A 22,819-nucleotide genomic window follows, 5' to 3' on the forward strand; every position below is an offset into this window, starting at 1 on the left:
ACCCTCTAACTATCGCCTCTGTTTTTTAACTTGACCAGAATTTTTGTGCACATAAACTTCAAAGTTAATATAACCTAAATTATTCTTATTTCGTCAATTACGAGCAGGACTCTAATCATCCGTTTGAGCAAGTTTGACCAAAATGCATGTATAGTTGATTTAGTTGAACTAAACTTTATTTTTTTCTATTGCCGACAGTGAACACTATACAAAAACTTCATAATAAAAAAATAAAACCCTATACTACACTGGAAATATATTATTACAAATAAAGAATATCAAAGAATAACCCCTCATTATATAGTCCTAACGGTGTTCAATACGGCGCAGAGCAAGTAGCGAACACGACTGAAAGTCTGAAACTGGAAGAAAACCTGTGCCAATACAGACAGAATGGTGGATCTTTATATTTCTAGTTTCGTATGGACGTTTTCACGCTAGTATTTAATCATCCGACTTGACTGCAGTATCTTAGTTGTTCTGCACCAGTCCAGATGGTTCAGTTACGCTTGTGGGTATATGTATGCAGTATGCATATAAGATCCTATATACTAGATGCGATCTCTAACTTCATCCCGTTATTGGTATAATGTATTGCATATATATATATATATATATATATATGTATATATATATGAAAGCGCTATGATGTATTATATACACGATTTTATGTCTCTGTATGGACCATGGTCCTCCCGGTAGCAAAGAGAGGAGGATTAATGGTCACACTCTTGGTACAATCATCAGTTTTGAAAATACCCACAAGTCGATCTGCCAGTTCGAACATGTTGTTTCGTAAACTGATTATAATAAACTGCGCGTTCTTTGTTCGCTCCTAGACAACATGGAAATAACAATAACAATAGATCAACAATGTCGCAAAAACCCTTATGTATCCTATACTGTGTTAGGTACGTCACGAATACGTTTTTGGCCTTCAGATCTCACCCTCGATGGTGATTGACCCACAGCGCAGGGAAAATTGCTGAAAATGTTGTTTTTTAGTAATCCAAATGCATACCTTGATGTAATGAGCAACAATAGAGACGTTTCGAAAATCAAGAGCAGCGTCTATTTCATCCATAACATAGAGCGGTGTGGGTTTGAAATGATGAAGAGCAAACACCTATGACAGGAATATCTCAGTTATTATGCTTAATATTAATTTTTATCGTTGTCCAGGGCCTTTTCATGCAAGTGCTATTCTCTAGCTCTCGCACTGTGTTTCTGGTCGATACACTTCAAAACCGGCCCCAGGTGAATACATCTCAAAACCAGCAACATAACAACGTAACAAATACTTACAAGAGCCAATGAACTGAGTGTTTTCTCGCCTCCGGAGAGATTGGAAATATTTTTCCAGCTCTTCTTCGGGGGCCGTACACTAAACACGACTCCCTCTGTAAATGGATCTAAACTATCTACGAGTTCCAACTCTGCATCGCCCCCAAGTGTGATCATCTGGGAAGAAAATAATATTAGAGCCATTGGTTCAAAACATGTATATACGGAATAGATTCTGCTTTGGCCAAACACGCCATAAAGACGAGTAAAACTACATTGCTTAAAACATATACCTGGTACATTTCTTTGAGTTTCATTGTGATGATAGAAAAGCCTTCCATAAATTCATTCAGTCTTTTTGTTCTTAAAGCTTCATATTCTTTGCGTTTGTTGTCTCTGTCCTCTGTGATCTTATCCAATTCGTTTACTCGTTGTAAATATTGTTCTTCCTGTTTTAGAAAAAATAGAGCTACGGACGTGAAGTTCTAAATTTCATGGCGCGTTTTCTAAATTGAGCGTTTTCTTAAAGTAAAAAAGAGGCGTGGCTATATAGAAACGATTAACTGTATCTATGAGATCTCATTAATATAAAGGAACGAATATTTTTTATCATGATACAACATTGAAAGATGAATAAAAAGATCGATAAACTGTTTAACGTGATCAAGTTACAGAACGGGAGGGCATTCGTAAAACGTGGACTGGACTATAGATTGGAACGCCGATACTTGCTAAATATAGTGAATCAAGAATTATGTTTTCCAATTAATATAATACCTTTTTGCGATACTCTTCAATAGCTGCCATGTTCGGCTTCATTTCTCGTAATTTCTCTTCGAGCGTTTCAATTTCGTTCTATTGAACATTGAACAGTAATGCTTAGTAAATTTTTTTGACATTGGCCGTTTTCACACAAGGAAGGAAACATGCTGTATACCAAAACATTTATAATATAGGCAAAAAGGGATGGCAGTGTATCCTGGAATAGTACCAAAAACCATAAGATATATTTCGTATACCTTTATCGCTGTTTTATCAAGGGTTTGCAATTCTTCTTCATTTAATGTTTGTAATGCCATTTCCTCTTCACTGCTTAGGCCAGTTGACTGTAGTTCCAGTTTACTTATCTGAATGCGAAAAAAACTGAACTTGCAAAAAAGGTAAAACTTGAAAAACTAAATAAAATGGTATTACACCTTGTTTGCACGTGCACAATTGTTCTTCCGTTATTTTAGTTGGCAAATGTTGAAGAGATGTAAGCAATGATATATCCTTCTAACCTCTCTTCTCCAAAATTTGATCTTGGCTTCATTTTCCTTCACTTGTGTATTACATTTTTCCAAATCGTTCTTTACATCCACTTCCTCGCTTTTCATTTTGTTAAATTCTTCTTCTCGTTGTTGATATTCCTCTCGAACTGCTGACAGAGCCTCTTCACATTCTTTCATTTTAGCCTGTTGTCGATCAAAGCACTTACTTACACTTACAAGTTACTTATAACAATAGACCTTTTTCATAATGACGTCAAACGCGGAAAGTCTGATGTTAGACGAAGTTTGATTGGCTCGATAGTTTTGTGTAGCCAATCAAATTTCGTGTAACATCATACTTTTCACGTTTGACGTCATTATAAGAAAGTTCTATTGTTAACACAGACGTAACTGATCTAAATTTCCGATTTTTCTTCCAGTAATTGCAACATGATGGATACCCCACCTGGGCGTCGTTATAACTTGCAAATACTTTAGCTGCATTTTCATCAAGTTCGTTGAATTCTTTCTATAAAGTGGAGAAAAGAACTATTCAAAATCAAATGATTGGAAATCGGCAGCAATTGACCATTGCAAAGGTTGCTCATGCATGAGCTCACGTTTAGGAACAAGGACAGATTAAATCCTCCTCTATATCAAGTCTATAATGAGTATAATCGATGAAATAACCCTAGAAATTCTTAACCTCGTACCCAGGGCATTTTGCTTCCACATTGGGGCAAAATGCCCTGGGTCTCGTTGAAAATTCTTAAAACATCCTACACATACAGCGTCGCAAAGGCGTAGGTTCAATTCCTGACCGAGGGACGGTAGTTGACACATCTCAGCTTTTCCTACATGGCTTGAATTTGATGTGCGTGATTTCCACGAGAAATGAAGACTCAAACTGACCTTACACTAGTAACTCATGTATGCCTCACCTGCAGTGTTTCCAATGATTCTTTATTTTCTTCAATTTCCTTTTCCAACGATTTTATTTTTTCTTCTGACTTTGTTATATTTCTGAACAACAATAGTAAACAGACATAGTATATACGACATCGTCACTGTATCGTCAGTGATGATAAATACATGCAATCAAACAATTTTAATTAGTAAGGCACAGACTTATTTGAGCAATACGTCAAATCTTTTTTGCGTGGACGAATATTTTAAAGAGAATCTATGTGATATTGTGCCAACACAGCAGATCGTAATGTTATGACACAATATAACAATTCTCTAGAGAGAATCTAACCTTGAGGACGACTTCAGCGCTACGTTTGTCTTTGTTATTTCCCGAGTGATTTCGTCAATGCCTTTATTAAAAATGTCAACCTTGGCCTAAATATAGAACACGTTATTGATGTGAAGACAACTGTAATGTAATGTTCTATATATTGAAATAGAAAATCACAGATAACTAGTAACCGCTCTAATGCTGAATATAAGTGGGGGGGGGGTTTGCTCAGGGTTTATCGGTTTCCTAGAATTCCGAAGAGGATTGGTCCACCTTCGATTGTTCGAACGTATTTGTGTCTCTTAGAATAAGCTACCTGTTGTGCCTTTAGTTTTGATCCGCCAATATCCATGATTTGTTTGTGAAGACTAAAAACATCATATTTAATAATTACTTTGACACGAAATACGAGAGTAATAGTCGCTGTATGTTACCAAGCGCCGTATCTCTACCTTTGGACTTCGGCTTCCACTTTGGCAGAGGCTGAAGACACCTTTTGCCATTCTAAGTGAGGAGAATACAGAATGCAAAAAAGTTTACCAATTACCAGTAAGTTCAAAAATTTGTTAGTTTTTCAACATTATTTTTAAATCTTGAAATATCTCCCATGCAAGCCGCTCATGCTAACGAAAAGATGAGGGGAAATGAGGAAACAGGTTTGGTATGTACGTTAATGTGACGGCTTGCGCAATCTACTAGGCCACGCACGTCACTTGTGCTCTAAAAAACAACTTCTGATCGAAGTTGATTTTACATAGGTAAACAGAGTTCAGAATAATGAATTTGGAAACCTTTTTCAAGTTCTTTCACTTTCTGTTCCAGCTGCTTCAAATGATTCTTGTCTGGAACGGTTTGTTGTAACTGAACTTGCAGACTTTTGATTTGTTCAGTTAGATCTTTTTCTTGTTGAATTAATGCCTGAAATAGATATTGAAGACATATTTCAAAGTAATACATACGCGGTAAAGAGCTACAACCGGCACAACTTTTCCGTTCGAATATATCAATATTCATTTCTGAAATGTACGTTTCCAATTCATGTGAGACAAGTTGGCGGACAAATGGAGGACAAACCATACTGCAAACGTTCGACAGAGAAAGAAGCAAGGGCATATCGGAATGTATATATACTTACCTGAACTTCCATCTCGTTCTTTTGAAGTTGATGTTCTTGAGATGAGACAGTTTTTGACAAATCATCCATTGATTCTTCCAACGTCTTTTTCAATCTTCGGCATTCCTAAATATTTTGCAACCACTCACCGTCAGAGAAGCACACCTAGCTCATACAAGTCACAATACCTTTGGCGCAGTTTAGTGAACAAACTTCTTTAAATTATTATATCTTAATATCCCACTTTACCAATACTCCCCCCCAAAACACTCTTCTGGGACAAATATTTCGGAAAGCAGAACTTGAAACAGTTTACAGACAACCAACATATTACACGCCTATCGGAAAAATACCTCTAAACGATTAGTCTGTTCTTCTAACTTTCTCTCTAATTTCTGCAGCTGTTGTGGAGTGATATCATGAACAATACTGGATCCCATGCGTCCTTTGACGACTCTTGAACCACCACCAGTCATTGCACCTGCACGTCGATCATAGTGAATAGCAATTAACCAGTGTTGCCTGACTCATTTTCTGACAAACAGAATACTGATCACGATATCTGCATGCACAGGAATCCATTTACTGTAGTATATCTTATATAAAGAGTTTATAGCATAAATATTTTATGTGCAAACTAGTCATAAAAGTCTGGCAAAGTGTATAATCATACCTGACATCTCCACTAGTTGCCCTTGTACGGTCACAACCCGCCATCTTTTACCATCCTATTTAGTATAAATGATCTAATAATAAACGTAGTTTTGTCTTTCCTGTTCTCTAATAACGAAGTGAGCTATTTTCGTATTAGAGAAATTTGTTGCAGATGGTTGCACTTTGCTGGACCTCGGAAACGAACGCAAAATGTCGCTTCGCGCAAAAAAATATCGACACTGTAAAACCGGCTAAAGCTTTTCGGGACCAATAGCTTTGAATAGGATGCTAGAAATTTACCTAAGCAAACCTTAACGAACGGCAGAAAGAAAACACATGCAAGAATCGCATACCTTATCTGAGATACGAGTAGCTTGTTCCAGATCCTTCCCAACCAGAGTGTCTCGTAATGCAAAATAGAATGCCGTCTTTACTTTTTCGTTATTTACTTTCACCAAATCAAACAGCCTTGGTACATTCTCTGGCCTATATAATTTGAAATGAACGAGTTACCATGAACACTCCTAGACCCACACAATGATACTGGATTTTCGGACTAGCTTCAATTGAATAGATTTCAGGCTTTTTGTCGCATGCTATGGAGATAGGAGCAGAGCACCCTCCTTCAATGGATGAATAAAAAATTTCATTGCATAAGTGAAGCTCATGAAGGAGGGGTTCATGACCCAGATTTCAGTGCACGTAGGCTGGATAACCCATGCACTCTGTCATATAGTATTCTAAGTAATTTAATATCTCCTTCTCCGCGCCCAAACTCGCTACAAAATTGTTTCAGTGACTTACGTTTTAATTGTACTTGTCGAATGCTTTCTCCAATTCTCCACCTAATGTAAAATGCATATTTTAATATACAACAGTAAGAAATTATCTGCGAATATAACGCAATAATTATTCCAGCACATCGCAGCGACCATCTTTATCTGAGAAGATAATTTCATGCTATATCATAAACTGTAGACAGTAAGATAGAATGTAGTATAGGGATGGAGGGTAGAAGTTTAGGGTACATAGGGTTTCATTGGTAACAATGAAGCAAACCTTTTAGAAATCTTTCCAATAATACGAAAATGTGCAGGCGTTTAGCCAGAAATACCTTATCCAAAGCAATAAATGTGGCGGATCCAATATTATTTCTTTTTAAGAAGTTGACACATTTCTGCGCAGTTTCAATTGTATCGCAAACAATGTTATCCAACGGCCCACAAGCAGTGCTAATAGCAACATCGTATTTGTCATCAATCGCACCAAGATCTCCCTAAAATAACAAATGGAAAACAATCGTGTGATCTTCATAGGAAACTGGATGACTCATGATATACAGGCAAATGAGTCTATCCAAGAAGTTTCCTCTTGATAGTCCACGACTTTCCATAAAGAACAGAACTTTGTTTGAGTGAAGAATTCAAAAGATGTATACTCTAACCCTTACCAATCTTCCATATATTCCCTTCAAATTTCCAGACTGTTTTTCTTTCAACAAAGCTTCCAGAACTTTACCTCTAAAATATTACAGAAATATGATACATAAAATTAATATTGATAGTACGATGGGTTACCCAACGTAAATTTGGAAATCGTTATCTAGTATTTTAATCCAGTCACGAATGAAATAGGTTCGGCAATGGTGGATATTGACTTCTCAAGATTCATGACGACGTAAAAAGCCGGAAAACTAATGTTGAGCCAATAAAGACAATGTTTAGCCAACCAATCATATGCATCGTGTAACGTTACGCGTCTTTACGCATGACCCACGCCTATTTACGCGTGGAGCATCATACCCAAACTAAATTAACACTCATGCGATATACATCCAGTATAGAATTACCGTGTACTGACTGCTTGTAAAGCACTTCTCGCTTCTTCGGCCTTTGATCGTGATATTCGTAGCTGCGAATAAATTAAGTTGATAATAGTTGATAAAGGTGGTCATTGTGGGAAAAATAATAATTGAGAGGAAAGCACGGGAAGCATGGGACGAAGACAGAGTTTGATTTGAAACAATATTTGAAACATGTTCTATTTTAGACTTAATCTCAATCCTACTTCTTGCGATTTAGGAGTCAATAAATAGAAATCAAAAGAAGTTTTGAACATCCCGCACAAAAGTGGCACAAACCTCACAAGAAAGCGTTTTTAGATATTGTCGTGCAAAGGTTTTGCCTCGCTTAGTGCATGTTTGTTCGCACAGTAGCTATATGTTTACCTCCTCGCAGAGTTTCTTCTCCTCAGCCTCAGTTTTTTCTAAATCAACCTTTGCTTTTTCCAGTTGCTTTTTATTGTCAGGAAGTTCGCTGTTTATTGTTTCCGTATCACTGAAATCACAAAATGACGAACCTTGAGTTGGTCAAATTTAAAAAAAAGGTGATTTACCACAACATGGTTAAAATTTTTTGAAAAAATTCTTAAAAAATACCATTTTAAATCTTTGAGTTTTTCTTTCCCATTTTCTAAATTTTCCTTGGCTTCTTTTTGTTGATTTTTTAAACCGTCTTGTTGAGTACTATAAATCTCTAGTTCACTTTTCGCCACATCCAACTAAAAAAAGAAGACATAGCCTGTCATAACACCTGATGAAAATTGCCGGCTTTACATGACGAGCTGCAGAATTAACCCCGCGATTTCCTTACCCTGAAATACCATCCTATACTTTATTTTCACAAATCATCGGCGATTCAGGCATTTTAAAATATATATTATATAATATCTCGCTATAGTCAAAAGCAAGTTTTACCGAAATCAAGAACGAAATTTAAAACTTCAAAACAGATCGGATTGACCATTTTTTGCTTGAAGAACCGACTTGACTAAATAAATTACCTTTGATTTAGCTTCGTTTACTGATTTGCTCATCTCCAAAAGGTGTCCTTCTTTAGCCTGAAACACAAGGAAAAACATCAAGAAAACATCATCCATCAGTTGTGTTTGGAAGAATATACCCGAGACTTGTTATTTTAAGGTGACTTGGTCGAAATCATGTTTCCCAAGCAGGTAATAATTTTCAAAAAATATTCATGAACCAAATAACATATTCAATTATATGACTGCGATATCTTTTACAAGAATCCCTTCCAAATCAAAAACCGAAAAGCCTTTAAAATGCAATAAATAGTGACCTCTTTTTCCGCTTGTAAACCCTCTGTCTCCTCTTTTAAGCCTAACAATAAAATTATGCATAATTAATAAATTGAAATTAACTATAACAGCATGAACACAATCTAGGTGAAGTTTCGAGATGATGCAGTATATTCATGTACCTGACATGATTTCATTCAGTTTGGAGTCTTCAACTTTCTTCTTTTCCTATACAAGCAATTGAAACATTATAATTTCAGACGTTAAAAACAGGTTTTCACCTCTCCTACATTTAAAATTTCTCATTAACGCGAATTAAGCCCAATTTACACTACACTCAATTGGCACGGCACAGCTAAAATACGTGTCCGTGCCCATTTCATCCGCGCCCGGTATTTGCATTGGTTGGCCTGAGCATTGTAGCTATAGTGTAAACAGGGTCTTAAAAACACAAATATATTATCAGAACAGTTTCCGTATAATAACGAAATCTTCACCTCAACCGCTGCTTTCTTCTCCTCAAGTTCTTCTAGTTTCTTTTCATTTTTTTCAGGTTCAGCTTTTAAATCCACAAGCTAACCATAAAGATATAGATTACAGAAGTGGTGACAATCAGTTATGCTGGTAGTAAAACTTTTTTCCCCTCATATTCAAGGACTCGAGTATATAAATATAGCAATATATTAAGCACTTCAATCAGTGCATAAAGGAAGAGAATTAAGTGCGACTGTTCAACATTGCCGCCATTAGCTTCAATTCTATTCAAAGAAGATGCGAGATGCGATATATGTAACACTGAGTTTTAATGAAAATCAATATTCGTAAAATCAAAATCTTTTTGCCATTTCCGGTATTAAATATGAAATTCAGTCTAAGTTCTAAAACGCTGATTATGTGCCAAGCTAACCTTTTTCTTTTCCTTGGTCAAGTTTGTGTCAAGCTTTTTGCCCTCTTGTTTCCTGTGTTTCAAATCCTAGCAAAATAACATATTTTGTTCTATACTCAATGGCTGTACTGAGCTTCTAAAGTAAGGCACAGTTACTAGGGTATTTCAACGGAAATAATGCAGTTATAGTGAAGTAATGCTCGATTACTAGAGAATTGCAGTCACTAGTGTTACACAAAAGCACCTCTCTCAATTTTAGATCGTTTCTTTCAAACGCATTGAAATTCGCTTTGGTTTCTTCAGATGTTTTAGCCAACTGTTCCTGCATTCTATAAGAACGAGGTAAAAAAAAATTACGATTTCCATCATTCTTCAGTGTTGCTTTTCCAGCTTATTATCGTGAAACACAAAATCCAGTCCAGCTACTGAGGTCCGAGGCTCAAATACAATATATATATATATATACTTGGTGAGTTTCTTTATGTCTTTCGCTTTGTTCTTTTTCCTTTCTAAAAAAATTATACACAAGGATGCTACTGGACAGAAGTATACCTATAAATATAGCTAAAGCCTGACTTACATAGCTAATATGTAAGCCTGTGCAACATACCAGGAAAAATTATTCATTCAAAGTAATGGTAATTTATTGTTTATTGAATGCTGTGTCAAATGTTGTGGCTATGCTCCTTCTACAAAGATTTTCAACAGAGTGGGCCCCCTCCAACAAGACATGAGGCATACAACTGTTGACAGTGGCATTCTCACTAACCTAGCTCTAACCTAATATTGCATCCTTTGTGATCAGGAAGCAATATTAGGTTGGAGGCTAGTGAGGGTGCCATTAGGTACAAGTATGACTAGCATGCTCCCTTCTGCCATCAACCCCTTTATATTAATCTTAACCAGATAAAACTAATAGTTATATGTACCTGAGCATTCCTCCATTTTTTTCTTCAGATCTGTATACAGTTCATTGACTTTATCCCTTTCTTGCTTGGCATGATTATCATTACCAAGACAATCATATCTTGTGGGAAAAATTAAATGGATATAATTTATTATTGTATTGAAGCTACTATCTCTACTATCTTTATTTGATCATATTTATCCTGATACTAACCATAACCTTAGGTTAAGTTGTAATAAAATTACCTAGGTTCTATACTAATAGTCTCACAATAGGACTTTAAACTAAGAATTTAGAAGAAGAACTTTAAACCTACATGTTTTTTTGGTACAACTTGTTCCGCTCCTTACACACACCATTTTGTATATTTAGGTATTCAACTGCTTCATTTTTCACTCCTTCTAATTCATCTTTTTCTTTCTCCACAGCTTTGACACGATTCAGCTAATTATGGTAGAATATGCGTAAGATAAAATGTAAATACATGTATATAATTGACTTGCTGGGGCCATGTGAAATTTATGCTGGAAACTTTCCATCCATTTGAACCCTCATATATTATTACCAGGTTTTCCATTATCCAAGTTTTATTAGCCTGCAATACACCAGCAATGTATTAAAGAGGGACTTAATATATATCACCTTTTCCCCTCTGGCTTCATTGAGTTCTTCAACAGATTTTGCACACTCTTCAATGGGTTGTTTATAACAACTTGATCCAATAATATCTTCCAAATACTCCAACATACCCTCCTCGTGTTCAGTCTGAGCCTTGGGTTTCATCATAGAAATCTGCTCTACTTCACCCTTAAATAGCCGTGGACTATAATCAGGGCCAGGTTGAATGAAGTTTGGAAAACACTACATACATGTAATTCACAAGCACTAGTATATTGCTGTCTGCTCACATTTATATAGTACCCCAGGTAAAGTACTAATTTGCATGCACAGCTGTTTATTTAAACAGTGGAAAACTGTTTTTAGAATTACTTTTCTTTAATTACCTGTAAAATTAGGAAGCGATTATGGTCAAGATCAATGCCACATTTTCTCAAAAGCATGGCAACTTCTTTGAAAGGTGTTTTTTTCCCATTGACATAATAATCAGAACTGTTGTCTTTTCGGGCTGTTCTTGATACAATAAATTCACTTTCAGGTACAACCTCATATTCATCCCCTGGCTAAAAAAAGTGTGGCATAAAATAAACACAACACCATTGTGTATACTTCTGATATCATATACTCTCCCAGAGCAAGTAAGAATAGCTGCATAATAGATGCAAATATAACAAGGATTACATGTTATCAATAATATTTTACTTACCATATCTATAATTTTCTGAAAATAAACTGAAACTGTACAGCTTTGTACATTACGATGATTACCAGAGTTATGAATCAGCTGTGATATTTTTTTTGATCGAATCTTATTTGAACGATAACCAAACACAAATAACATAGCATCTATGACGTTTGATTTTCCACTCCCATTTGGACCAACAATTGATGAAAAATTCTATAAACAAAATAGTTCACTTTTTTATTATGTGTTATAATGTGTATGATAGGGAAGTCTGTGTATAAGAATTATGGTAAAAACAATAGACCAAACATTTGGGCAAGACAGACTGACTGTACATTGTCTTGACAAAGGCAACATCATGAAACATCTTTAACCATTTCTATCCCAGAATTCAAATAATTGAGGATATGATAAAGCTATTTTAACCAGTCTAGAATGTATATTTTTGTTAAACTGTCAAGAATAATTTAGTAAATTTACCTTGTGAAATGGACCAAGTTCTTGTGTCCCAGCATATGATTTGAAATTCTCATTTACCATTTTATGTATCATTAACCTTTCAGTCCTTGTTTCAGCTTCAACAGCTTCAGCTTGATTCATTTCACAGTCGTTTGTGGCTGTATTTTCTGGGACCAACGTCTCATTATTTTCCTCCATCTTTTTAATTTTGGCGCGAAGAATATCACATACAGGTGACCCACAACGTTTTACCAATAATGTAACAAAAACATAACTACTGTATAAAAAATAAGCGGTGTGAGGCAGTCCCTTAAAATTTCTAAATAATTGAATTGTTCCTTCACCAGCCAAAAATATTTACAAGAAAATAGTCGACAAAATTTCTTCGAACGTTCCGCGTATTTTTTGAGCTCTAGTAGGTGGCAATTTGAACCAATTCTACAATTTGAACAAAAATATAACATGAAGTTTTTACCCTTACGCATCATTTTTGGGAAATCAATAAAGACAAAGATTAAACTCATCGACGTTTTACTCAATTTGGCAGCAGTATTTGGTAGGGATTTACTTAAATTGATACCTAGTATAAATGAAGAGTACTGTGAGTCTGTGAAGACTGTGATTGTGAAATTATGTAGTTGCCCATGGCTAGGTTTTGTGGGACAATGTGACAGGAGCCAGGAGGGTGGGACTTCGCTCATGAAACTATAAAAGACCTTTTAAAATGAATGTTGGAATTTTCTAAATATTAATACAATCTATTAATTTAGTCTGACTAAAGATGGAACTGCAAGATATGACGTATAGCAAAGATGAATATATTGAAACAGCATCTGGGAACAAAGTTAGTCGTCAGTCAGTCTTGTGTGGTAGTCAGAATATTGTACTTAATGGCAAAACCATAATTATGTCTGATTGCATAATTCGTGGTGACCTTGCAAATGTAAGGATTGGTAGAAACTGTGTGATAAGTAAAAGATCAGTGATCAGACCACCATTTAAAAAGTTCAGTAAAGGAGTTGCTTTCTTTCCACTTCACATTGGTGATAATGTACTAATTGAAGAAGATTGTGTTGTCAATGCAGCACAAGTTGGATCCTATGTCCATATTGGTAAAAATTGTGTTATTGGACGTCGTTCTATTCTTAAAGATTGTTGTGCCATTGCTGATAACACAGTATTACCTCCAGAAACTGTTGTACCACCATTTACTCTATATGGTGGTTCTCCTGGTACATACACCAGCATGTTACCTGAATCTATGCAAGATATTATGAGTGATATCACCAAAAGTTACTACCAACATTTTGTTCCAGTTAAACCTAATTAAGAATTAGAAGCACTGTAATGTTGTAAAATGTAACTCTAATTAGAAAAAATGTATCTGGCAGTAATAATAATTTCTAAATTGTTGAAAATAATAAATTTAGCTATTTATTGAATTTTTTCAGAAAGGTAGTCATCCTTTCTAGTTGTTAGTCATCTTTTCTAGTTGTTAATTAGTTTTTTTAGTTGTTAGCCATCTTTTCATTAGCATCAAGCAGATAGATTGAAGTATCTGATGATATATATTGCTTCTGCGATAGCTTGAGTTCAGTTTCTTGAGTTTAACTTCATCCAGCCCTTAGGAGAAACCCTAAAGAATGTTTGGAGAATGCTGTACCTGTACGTAGTTTTTTGAATTTTAGTGGAAGGTCGTTCCAGCCCCGGCCTTAACCAGCGTACAGCGTACTTAAAGACACAGATATACTTGTAATCGTGCAAGTCGTAGGCCTAGATCAAACGTCGCTCTTCTCATGCGCCGAACCTAATGCAAATGAATTAAAGTCTGTTTGAGCTCATTTGCATTGGGTTCGGCCATAGGGTTCGGCGCATGAGAAGGGCGACGTTTTACCTAGGGCTAGGCTGTACTGCCATAGTTTCTCAAAAGATAGTTCCGACGATTCAGAGACTTTCTCACAAACTTTTAACTGCTCAGTGGCGTAGCCAGGGTAGAAAATTTGGGGGGGAAATTATCTAACAATAGATCTTTTCAAGTTTCAATTGTTTTCGGGGCTTATTTTACGGGAATTTTATAATACCTGTGCAGAAAATATAAAATCCACTGATCTATGGTCATACGACACTGTATGCGCAAAATTATTGCGAAGGAAGATTGAAGAAGCTCGCCTTGCTGGCCGTGGGCCGGATATAATTAACAAATAGATTACAATGAACCGACAGAACCGTAGCCTGCGCCGCAGACCCATGCCCGAATGTGATAAGATATGTGATAAGAACAAAAAAGTGACCACGAGCCGCCGGGGCGAGTAATGTAGGAGCGGAGCATTGTAATCTATTTGTTTTATATAATAAAACTGAAAAAAATCCAAAATTAAACCGGTAAAAAGAAAATTGCTGTGACGTCATTCCGTGCGTCTGTCCTCTTATAGATCATGGCCTACTCTTTGTCATGGCTCTCGACCAATGAAATTGCTTGAATTCTTTACGTTATTATATAATGATATATCGAAAACGAAAGCAATGGAGCTAGTTATTGGTGTATGTGGAGGCGACAAAGCTGGAAAAAGCTCTATTATTAAATCATTTTTTGGCGAAGATTATAAGCCTAATCAAGCTGTTCAGTACAAATGTATTGGTTCTAATGATTTGGTGCATATTTATGTAGAAAAGTTTAGATCATCTTTATCAAATCCAGATGGATGCATTTTTGTGTATGATATAACATCATTGGATACATTCACCACCATGTGTGCTAAATATACTGGAGTTGGTAGGATGTTCAGACGAAACACAGTTTTTGGAAATAAAACCGATCTTAATCACAAACGAGCTGTAAACCATGTAGAAGTTGATGATTGGACTCGACAGAGAGGACTTAAACATTTTGTGGGGAATTCCTCCAATCCCTCCACCATCAATGAAGTTTTTTATCAACTTATTCAAGATATATTAGATACAGCAGATGTACACCTTGCGGACAGGTTCAAAAACTTCTTATTGAGTCAATAAATTACACTCACCAGGCTAATTAGTACCTGCCACCTAGAGTGAATTAAATTAATTAAGCTTTAATTACATGAGTAATTTAAATTGAAACATGAAACCAGGGCTGTTGCTAAGTGGTTTAGGTAAGGGGGGTGCGAGTATCGAATTTGCCAACAAAATAGGCATGATCAATGGGTGTGGTTTTTCTAAATTGACTAACATAATTAATTTTTTTGATATTCAACATCTTTACTTTACATGTATATTGATGAAAATGCAGGTATTCAATAATAAATGTTGGATCCACCGCATGGAAAAACTGAACAGTAAATAAAGTCCTGCGAGGGTTAAAAATCGTTCATTTGCCGACAACTAGTTTTCGGCAAATAGGTGTCATGCTCCCCACCTAGCGACGGCCCTGCATGAAACAATATTAAAAACTGGATCATTGTATTATCCAAAATATTAACATCATCAAAAATTGGCCAAAATATTAACTGTTAACATATATTTAACAAACAAAATATACTTCAGGACAAATTCTTAGAAAATATCATTAGTGTTTTACACCCTTGTTAGTAATGGTGATGAAAGGGTAATGCAAGAAGTTATAGGTTAACTAACCAATTCTAAATAGATTAATAATTGGAAAATTAATTGAATTTGTCATTCATGTGTTATGTGGAATCGACAATAAAGGTGGTGAACAGTTTGTAATATAAACAAAGAACTATCACAATATTTGACACGCTTTTAGTTCGCTATATTTCTAAACGTATATAAGAGAGAAGAGTTTATGGTCAGAGACAAAATTTGAGCAATTTTGAAACAATAGTTACAATACGTTGTTTTTTAATCAGAACTGATGCGTAGAAGCGAAAAATTATTAAAAAATAATTAGGAAAATATGTGTACATAGCAATAAATAAATAAATAGAACATCGCCCGACCTTTTTTAAAACCGCATTTGGCCTTGGGGCAGCCTGCGAACAGGCTGTATTCTGAGACCAACGGAAATGGTGGGTGAGTATTTAGAATTTTCTACTGGATTTTCACTGATTTTTACATAGAAAAACATAACTATATCTTGTCTTTAATACTACTAAGGTGAAGATAACAACCTTATTTTTATCAAATACCCAAATATTGCTGATTATTGACAAAATAATTCTTAAAATATTACTTAAAAGTTAAAATGGTAGCCATGACAAGCTCAAAGCCAAGGGCAAGCTATGTTTTTGTTTATTATGAGTAAACACATGGTTTGAGGGATATTGTAAAATATGCATGTCTTTAATTTTATGTGCAATTAATTTTTTTTGCACATTTATGTTGAATGCTATTTTTCTATATTTGCTGTGCATTGCTAAGGTAATCAGTAAATCTGCACAACAGTATTGCTAAATGGCCTTATGGAAATTATTTGATGTGACTATTTTTCTTATGTTTTTCCCTTCTATTTAACAGGTCTGTGATGAATTTTTAGTCAAATTTGATGTACACTATCTGTACTCTGATGAATCTTGACCGAAAGCGATTTTTCTTTGTCATTTTGTGTTTTTTTTTTGTGTTTTGAATTGTTGTCTTCTTCAGTATGTCAGTTTGTAATTGTTTATTAGTTCTGTGTTTTGATTATTGTCATGTTTGAAAAACTTTGTTGTAAAGTTGTCTTGTGATGTTTTGTACTGTGTCTTTTTAACTTTTGTATAACAATGTTGAGTAATGATGAAATGACTAATCTGACTTACATTCATTTGGCAGTTTCAGTACAATAACTGAAGTCTTTATGTTTGTCTGAACTCAACATTGTGTTATATATTGTCATAAGTGAAGATAAGCAGCCATAATCAATATAATAATGCAGTTTGTGTCAAAGTTCAAAGTGAAAATTAACAACTATAACAAAAAAAACAGTAACTAAAAACAAAACTACATATTACACCCTGGAGCAAGTGTATTTTTCATGTGTGCTTGTGAAATAATTTTAGTTGTAATGAAAGTTGATTATTCACAATAATGTCAGTGATCAACTTGTCAATGAAAAAATGTTAAACTTGGTGCTCTATATAACTATATAATCAGTGCTGAACTGTTTTCTTAAAATGCTTTCACATCTATTTACATGTGCATATTGTTGTTACTCTTCGTTGTTGTCCTTGTCATTGATTTCTTCATTTTCTTGTTCACTTCCGTCCATCTGCTTTTCTTCATTCTCTACGGTCTCGTTTTCATCCAGTTCAAGACATTGGACCTCATTTTCATCGTCACTCAGAATCTGACTCTCCTCACTTTCCCTCGCTTCATCCGATTCATCATAGTAATTTTCCTCTTCACTGACGCCAGGTTCCTGATCTCCATCGTCACTCACTTCATCAACTAACCCGACTTCAACTGCTTCACTATAGTTTTTGTCCAAATCTTCAACTTCAACATGGTCGTCACCATTTCCTGTGTCTTTTAACTCGTCATTTTCAGGTTGTTCATTTTCGTCTACTGGAGTTTCAACTTGGCCATTAGTTATTCCATCATCGCAATTTTCATTCTCTGAAATCCCATTTCCGTTTTCATCGTTAACACCATTGACGTTTTCAGCGTCGACTTCACTATTTTCTCCTTGAGTACTTTCCGCCTTCTCTTTCACCCTGTCTCCAGAGTTTGTATCATATTCTACATTCTTGCTGTCACATCCAGAAAAAAGGTTTTCTGCAGACTTTGCTTTCTTTTTATAAATGAGTTGTTTTTTCCACGCAGGCATTGCTTCAAAACGTTGTCTTTCCTCTTCCGCTTTTCTTCTTTCAGCTTCAATTTTTTCTGATTGTTCAGACTTACGTCGCTGGTGCAGTTTTTTTAACGGCTTCATCCATTCAGGTGTTTGACTTTCCTCGTATAACCTTGCCATTTCTGCTTTGTGTTTTTCCTAGTGAAAACAAAAACATCCACGCTATGTTTAGACCGGGCCAGGTTGAAGGGCAATTTTTTTAGGATTGTTCCAAATCCGCCCAGTCCCGTGTATAAGGAGTCTTAGTTTCGTGTTTACCTTGACAATTATACTGCATGCAATATAAAGTTTTTCGTGCAGACCTACCATCTTCTCATTTCTTTTCTTTCTTAGCAAATCTTGTTTCCATTGTGGTAAATCGCTGGGTATATCAGCGACAGGTGATTTGTCTGTGAAGGATACATTAGAAAGCACAGCGCTTATAAGATTGTTCAATCATTTATTTTAGGCTGCTGCATGTATAGTGAATGGAACACAAAATTAAGGCATGCAACTACAATCTACATATATAAAATTCATCCGTATCATTCATCCGTAATTACATTCTGGATCCGGTATTTTCCAAACTGACAAAAACCAAATGTAGTGTACTAATCATTTCAATGACAAAGTTTGTATTATTACATGGAGTCTTTTTATGGACAGGAAGCTTTTAAATGCATGTGCTACGGCGACTATATAATTTATATCATTACGTTCGTTTAAAAGCGGCACATGCTGTTTCATTTTCACTTACCTGAGCGATAAGTTTCTAATCCTTCAATATGACACACCAACGACTCTTGATCATTATTATCACCGTTCTTACTCATGTTCAATAAATATCAACAAACAAATTATTTTAACTACTTTAGTGCAGCTCCTCGTACTCGCTAAAAATTGAGAGCTGTTAGTTGCATTCAAGTTTGGAGGCAATATACAGGCATCGTGTGGGAGTATGGTTTGTGCAGAGTGAATTTAATGTAGGCGTTTGGGGTTTGTGGTCTCAATCTTGGCATTCTTCCTTCAAGTAACCAAGGTGTTTTCATTGAAAACAAATCCGACAATTTTCACTCGGAATGAAGTATTATAAATGTATTTTTGTTGGCAAAAGATGAAATTGATTCCCAACTTGTCATCATTTTTATAAATCAAGTTGTAATTGCCCTTTCCTATGGGATATTTGTAGCATGACTGTGAAACAGATGTTGAGTTTTTTTGTGGTTGGATTGCCTTCGGTTACCTGTAATAATTTGATATTTAGAGCGTGAGGTTTATGAACCTGTGCATGGACCGGGGATAAGGGGAATACCGAATATAAGTGGTACCGGCAACCTCGTCCCTAGTTCAAGGCGTCCTGTGCGCCCCTATTAGGTGTGATTTAAACAGGCTGGCCCTGGAGCACTGTGTCCGAAGTGTGGGAACTGGTGGGAACACTATTAAGTCTATCATAACATCTTTAATCACAGTTATCACACAGTCATACAAACATCTATATGCTATCAATTTGTTGAATTGAATCTCACTTCCATTTTTTTCCGATTACCTCTTGAGTCCGGTGCCAAATATTGTATAGGCGAGTATTGACCTAGGATTCTTGAGTGAATTTGAAAATACCAACCCTCGTACAGTGCGTCAAACTGTGGCTCAAAATCAGCTCCAACTCTTTGAAAAATACTTTCTGGTTGAGGTAATTATTATAACTGCGTCAACTTGTACGGCGTGCAACCTGCATTTAACCTGTTTATATCAGTTCCTGAAATAGTTACTGTTTCTCTTGAACAAAATAGTTAATCCATATAGAATACAGCAATAATAGTTCAGCATTCAAAACAACAGTAAATGAATATATTAGCCGTAGAAGAAGAAATTATTTTCTGTAGTGTAAATATTTTTATTAGTGAATTCAGATAACACTGGAATTATTGTAAATGTATTAATTTAATATATTGAAACATACTTAGTGAAATAATTCGTTCGTAAGTTCCCCATGATCACCTGAATTTTCAGTGTATATCGTTTTTCAGACGCGTCACTGGCTTCAAAAAACTCTTTGGCTATCGAAGAACCACTGATACCCTTGTTCCTTCTCCTCCGCAGAGATCCATTTCTTAAGCAATGCGATTTCCGTTTTTCTTGCCGCTACGACGGACGGAGGATCTTTAGGGTTTGAAGATCGTAGGTCGAGATGATGAGCAGCTCCGTCAATCAATAATGCAACAAGGGTATCAGAGAGTGATTCAGGAACACCACCCTTTTTCCATGGATCAAGTGCACCATTTGAGAAGATGATGTTTGAAGCAGAGCTAATTGAATCCCCCCATAGCGATGTGGCAAACCAGTCTGGTCTTTGGGTAACTCCCCATGTCTTCAGGCAGTACGCTTCTCTCATTTCCAAGGTCCACGGTAAAGGTGCGAACATATCCGTGACATTGTTGGTGCCGCTTGCTAAATACAGTTCAGTGCAAGCTTGATAATCCCAGGCTAAACTGTTAGGACCAAGACCACAACCAGTTGGGTCTGCACAGGAAATGTACTCAGTAAAAGGATCGAAGCATGACAAAGTATTATTACTGGTGCCATTGTAAAACAACCCAGTGCCAAGAACAAGTCCTTCCAGAGCGTCATCGGCACTCATAATCATGTCTGCTGCGACATTCACAGGATTGGCAGGAAGTTTACCAAAGAATTTGGAAGCATAAGGATAATCTCCCATGCACATCATTGCAAAGGCATTACGGATCCAACCAATAAGATGATCAACTTGTTCATCAGTTTGTAGTGTTTTACAAAGCCTAAATTTCTTTGATATTTCCAGCAATCCGGCAGCTCCTGAATCTCGGAGGTTTTGCAGTTCAATGAAAGCACTTCTAACACGTGCAGGGCATTCCTTGTTAGCGGACTCAAAGTCATCGGTCACGATTTCCCAAAATGAATGATTATTCGCTAAACCTGCTGCGAGATAAATTGGTGCGCTTGCTGCTAGAGCCGCGTCGACAACGTTGGGATATTTGAAACGAAAGTAGGCGCTCAGCATTCCTCCGTAACTTCCGCCTAAAGCAATCACTGGATTATCAGTGGCTCCGAGCTTTGTTTTCATATGTTGTATAACCAGGGCATAATCAGCAATTGCTTGTTCTACTGATAAAAATGCGATTTTATCATGATCAAAAGAATCACTACCGAATGGCAATGACTTCCCATAATAGCGATGCTCTATGAATAGGATATAACCATTTAGCTCTTTGGCAATTTCAAATGCAAACCCTGCGCTACTCCAGTAGCCTTCCACGTCACCCTCATTACCAGTGTAAACCACAAATGGACCATCATTATTCCAATAAACATCTGAAAAAAGGTAGCGCTGTTCAAAAGTGAAATTTATATTCCAGTTGAAGTGGTCCACAATTTGCGTGTATGTTCCGACGTCGTAATCTAATGAATTGCAACATGTAAATAGCATAATTAGGACTGAGAAAGTAGAAACAGCAAAGCAACGCATTTTTGCTTTTGCTGAAGGTTCAGTGAGAATCTTGAATCTTCAGGACGTCAAAAATAATAAGAACGATTGCCGTATATATTATCTATTTTTATAAAAACTCCTTAGCCAAACACAAGATGTTAGCTCTGAATGGCTCACATGACTCGTTGACAATATATCAGGAAGTTTCAAATATATTTGATTTTGACGTCAAAGCCACGGCCGCCACTTGCGGGAAAATTCTACATAACGAGACGTTTCGCTGTTATAATATGTAAGAAAATATACACGGGTCCTGACTCCTGATCGATGCCTGTTCGTCGTGGATTATTATTAGCCATTCAGCAGCAATGAACAGGGACCGCGGAGCAGTTTTTGGATTGGGGGGGCTAGCGAAGCCGTGTGAACCCTCTGGGGGTCCATACTTATCTATTTATATTTTTCTTGTAAACACTTCAATGAAAACATTGTTCACCGACACGGAGAGTGAACACATAATTATGATTACACAACTTACTATAAGGAGTTTTTACTCGTATTATTATGGCCATATAAAAATCGCTATAAAGGAGCCCCCAGCCCCCCCCCCCCCCCCCGCGGTCCCTGATGAAATTTACTAAAGACGCGCGTCTGGAGGTAAAATTTGACTCTAGACAAGTTCACATAGGGTAGCTTTCTGGTTATAATAAATTCAATGGTTCGTATTCCATTTTGATTCCTCACTAAAATTTGTGAATTTTTGAAGATCTGGCCTAAATTTTATACGGAGCAAGGTATACATAAGCGTACGGACCTAAAAAAGTTTGGAAAAATTATCCGAGTCACGAGTACGGCTTACCCGACTAACTGATTTCAGCACAAAATTGCCCGAATTTTGGTAGAGTTCGATAGAAATTTGCCAACTTTTCTAGATTTAAAATTTTGAATGGTTCTGAGCTGCCCCCGCCTCGTACGCTTATGTAAGTATAGCCATAGGACTAGGGGAAAGGCCTAGACCTCAGGTAACTAGACTGAGACTGTGAACGCGTTTTTTGGGGACATTTTTTGTTTTCATTTCTTAATTAACTCAAAAGTAGAGTTGTTTTTCTTACAGCATACTGAATGTAATGTGCTCGTTTTGCAACTTTTTCAGTAGTTTATTTTAGTTTGATCTCTTTATACTGATTACTGAGCTTTTTACTGCGCAGGTCTCAGTTTGACGGCTAGACTGCCTAGATATCGCTGTTGGCTAGTCAAAAGTAATCGTGTAAATAACGGTCGCTTATTTTTTTAGAAATTTAATTTCACTGAAAGTGAATTGAATTTTACCAAATTATATCGAAACGTGCTACCTACTGTTTGGTGCTACCGTGGGTCACTTTGGGATCACTGTGGAATTTACGGAAACACGAGGGTCTGT

At 36.2% G+C, this 22,819-nt stretch overlaps 4 protein-coding genes across 4 annotated transcripts; 1 reads left to right on the forward strand and 3 right to left on the reverse strand.

The window, feature by feature from the left end:
* Positions 1-618: 618 nt before the first annotated feature.
* Positions 619-12,398, reverse strand: LOC114524614 (structural maintenance of chromosomes protein 4-like). Its single transcript, XM_028545753.1, has 36 exons — positions 12,215-12,398; positions 11,756-11,947; positions 11,436-11,612; positions 11,074-11,238; positions 10,748-10,875; positions 10,454-10,551; positions 9,991-10,033; positions 9,769-9,853; positions 9,546-9,611; positions 9,136-9,213; positions 8,821-8,866; positions 8,680-8,720; positions 8,384-8,440; positions 7,980-8,101; positions 7,770-7,878; positions 7,392-7,453; positions 6,993-7,062; positions 6,657-6,818; positions 6,347-6,387; positions 5,896-6,028; positions 5,562-5,616; positions 5,242-5,369; positions 4,910-5,014; positions 4,566-4,692; positions 4,227-4,278; positions 4,091-4,142; positions 3,793-3,878; positions 3,476-3,557; positions 3,001-3,063; positions 2,565-2,738; positions 2,304-2,411; positions 2,062-2,139; positions 1,578-1,733; positions 1,306-1,461; positions 1,022-1,126; positions 619-835 (listed from the first exon to the last, which is right to left on the reverse strand). The coding sequence occupies exons 1-36, from the start codon at positions 12,389-12,391 to the stop codon at positions 668-670; spliced, it is 3,747 nt and encodes a 1,248-aa protein (XP_028401554.1). The 5' UTR covers positions 12,392-12,398; the 3' UTR covers positions 619-667.
* Positions 12,399-12,669: 271 nt separating this feature from the next.
* Positions 12,670-13,587, forward strand: LOC114524560 (dynactin subunit 5-like). Its single transcript, XM_028545674.1, has 2 exons — positions 12,670-12,749; positions 12,964-13,587. The coding sequence occupies exon 2, from the start codon at positions 12,975-12,977 to the stop codon at positions 13,521-13,523; it is 549 nt and encodes a 182-aa protein (XP_028401475.1). The 5' UTR covers positions 12,670-12,749; positions 12,964-12,974; the 3' UTR covers positions 13,524-13,587.
* Positions 13,588-17,217: 3,630 nt separating this feature from the next.
* On the reverse strand, positions 17,218-18,531 carry LOC114524551 (myb-like protein X). Its single transcript, XM_028545664.1, has 2 exons — positions 18,267-18,531; positions 17,218-18,098 (listed from the first exon to the last, which is right to left on the reverse strand). The coding sequence occupies exons 1-2, from the start codon at positions 18,267-18,269 to the stop codon at positions 17,319-17,321; spliced, it is 783 nt and encodes a 260-aa protein (XP_028401465.1). The 5' UTR covers positions 18,270-18,531; the 3' UTR covers positions 17,218-17,318.
* A 506-nt stretch (positions 18,532-19,037) lies between these two features.
* Positions 19,038-21,769, reverse strand: LOC114524658 (dipeptidyl peptidase 2-like). The gene has a single exon (XM_028545808.1). The coding sequence runs from the start codon at positions 21,439-21,441 to the stop codon at positions 19,981-19,983; it is 1,461 nt and encodes a 486-aa protein (XP_028401609.1). The 5' UTR covers positions 21,442-21,769; the 3' UTR covers positions 19,038-19,980.
* Between the last annotated feature and the right edge of the window lie 1,050 nt (positions 21,770-22,819).

This window comes from Dendronephthya gigantea, unplaced genomic scaffold, assembly GCF_004324835.1.
Source record: "Dendronephthya gigantea isolate DGI-Jeju-01 unplaced genomic scaffold, DenGig_1.0 000031F, whole genome shotgun sequence".
Taxonomy (NCBI): domain Eukaryota; kingdom Metazoa; phylum Cnidaria; class Anthozoa; order Malacalcyonacea; family Nephtheidae; genus Dendronephthya; species Dendronephthya gigantea.

What these genes read in the sequence shown, in the direction of transcription:
- LOC114524614 (XM_028545753.1), bottom strand. Translation starts at nt 12,391, where the DNA reads ATGGAGGAAAATAATGAGACGTTGGTCCCAGAAAATACAGCCACAAAC. An exon ending in AAGTTGTACCAAAAAAACAT is followed by an intron (nt 10,552 to 10,747) that starts GTAGGTTTAAAG and finishes TTTTCCCACAAG; the next exon opens with ATATGATTGTCTTGGTAATG. An exon ending in TGACCAAGGAAAAGAAAAAG is followed by an intron (nt 9,214 to 9,545) that starts GTTAGCTTGGCA and finishes CTTTATGGTTAG; the next exon opens with CTTGTGGATTTAAAAGCTGA.
- LOC114524560 (XM_028545674.1), top strand. Translation starts at nt 12,975, where the DNA reads ATGGAACTGCAAGATATGACGTATAGCAAAGATGAATATATTGAAACA.
- LOC114524658 (XM_028545808.1), bottom strand. Translation starts at nt 21,441, where the DNA reads ATGCGTTGCTTTGCTGTTTCTACTTTCTCAGTCCTAATTATGCTATTT.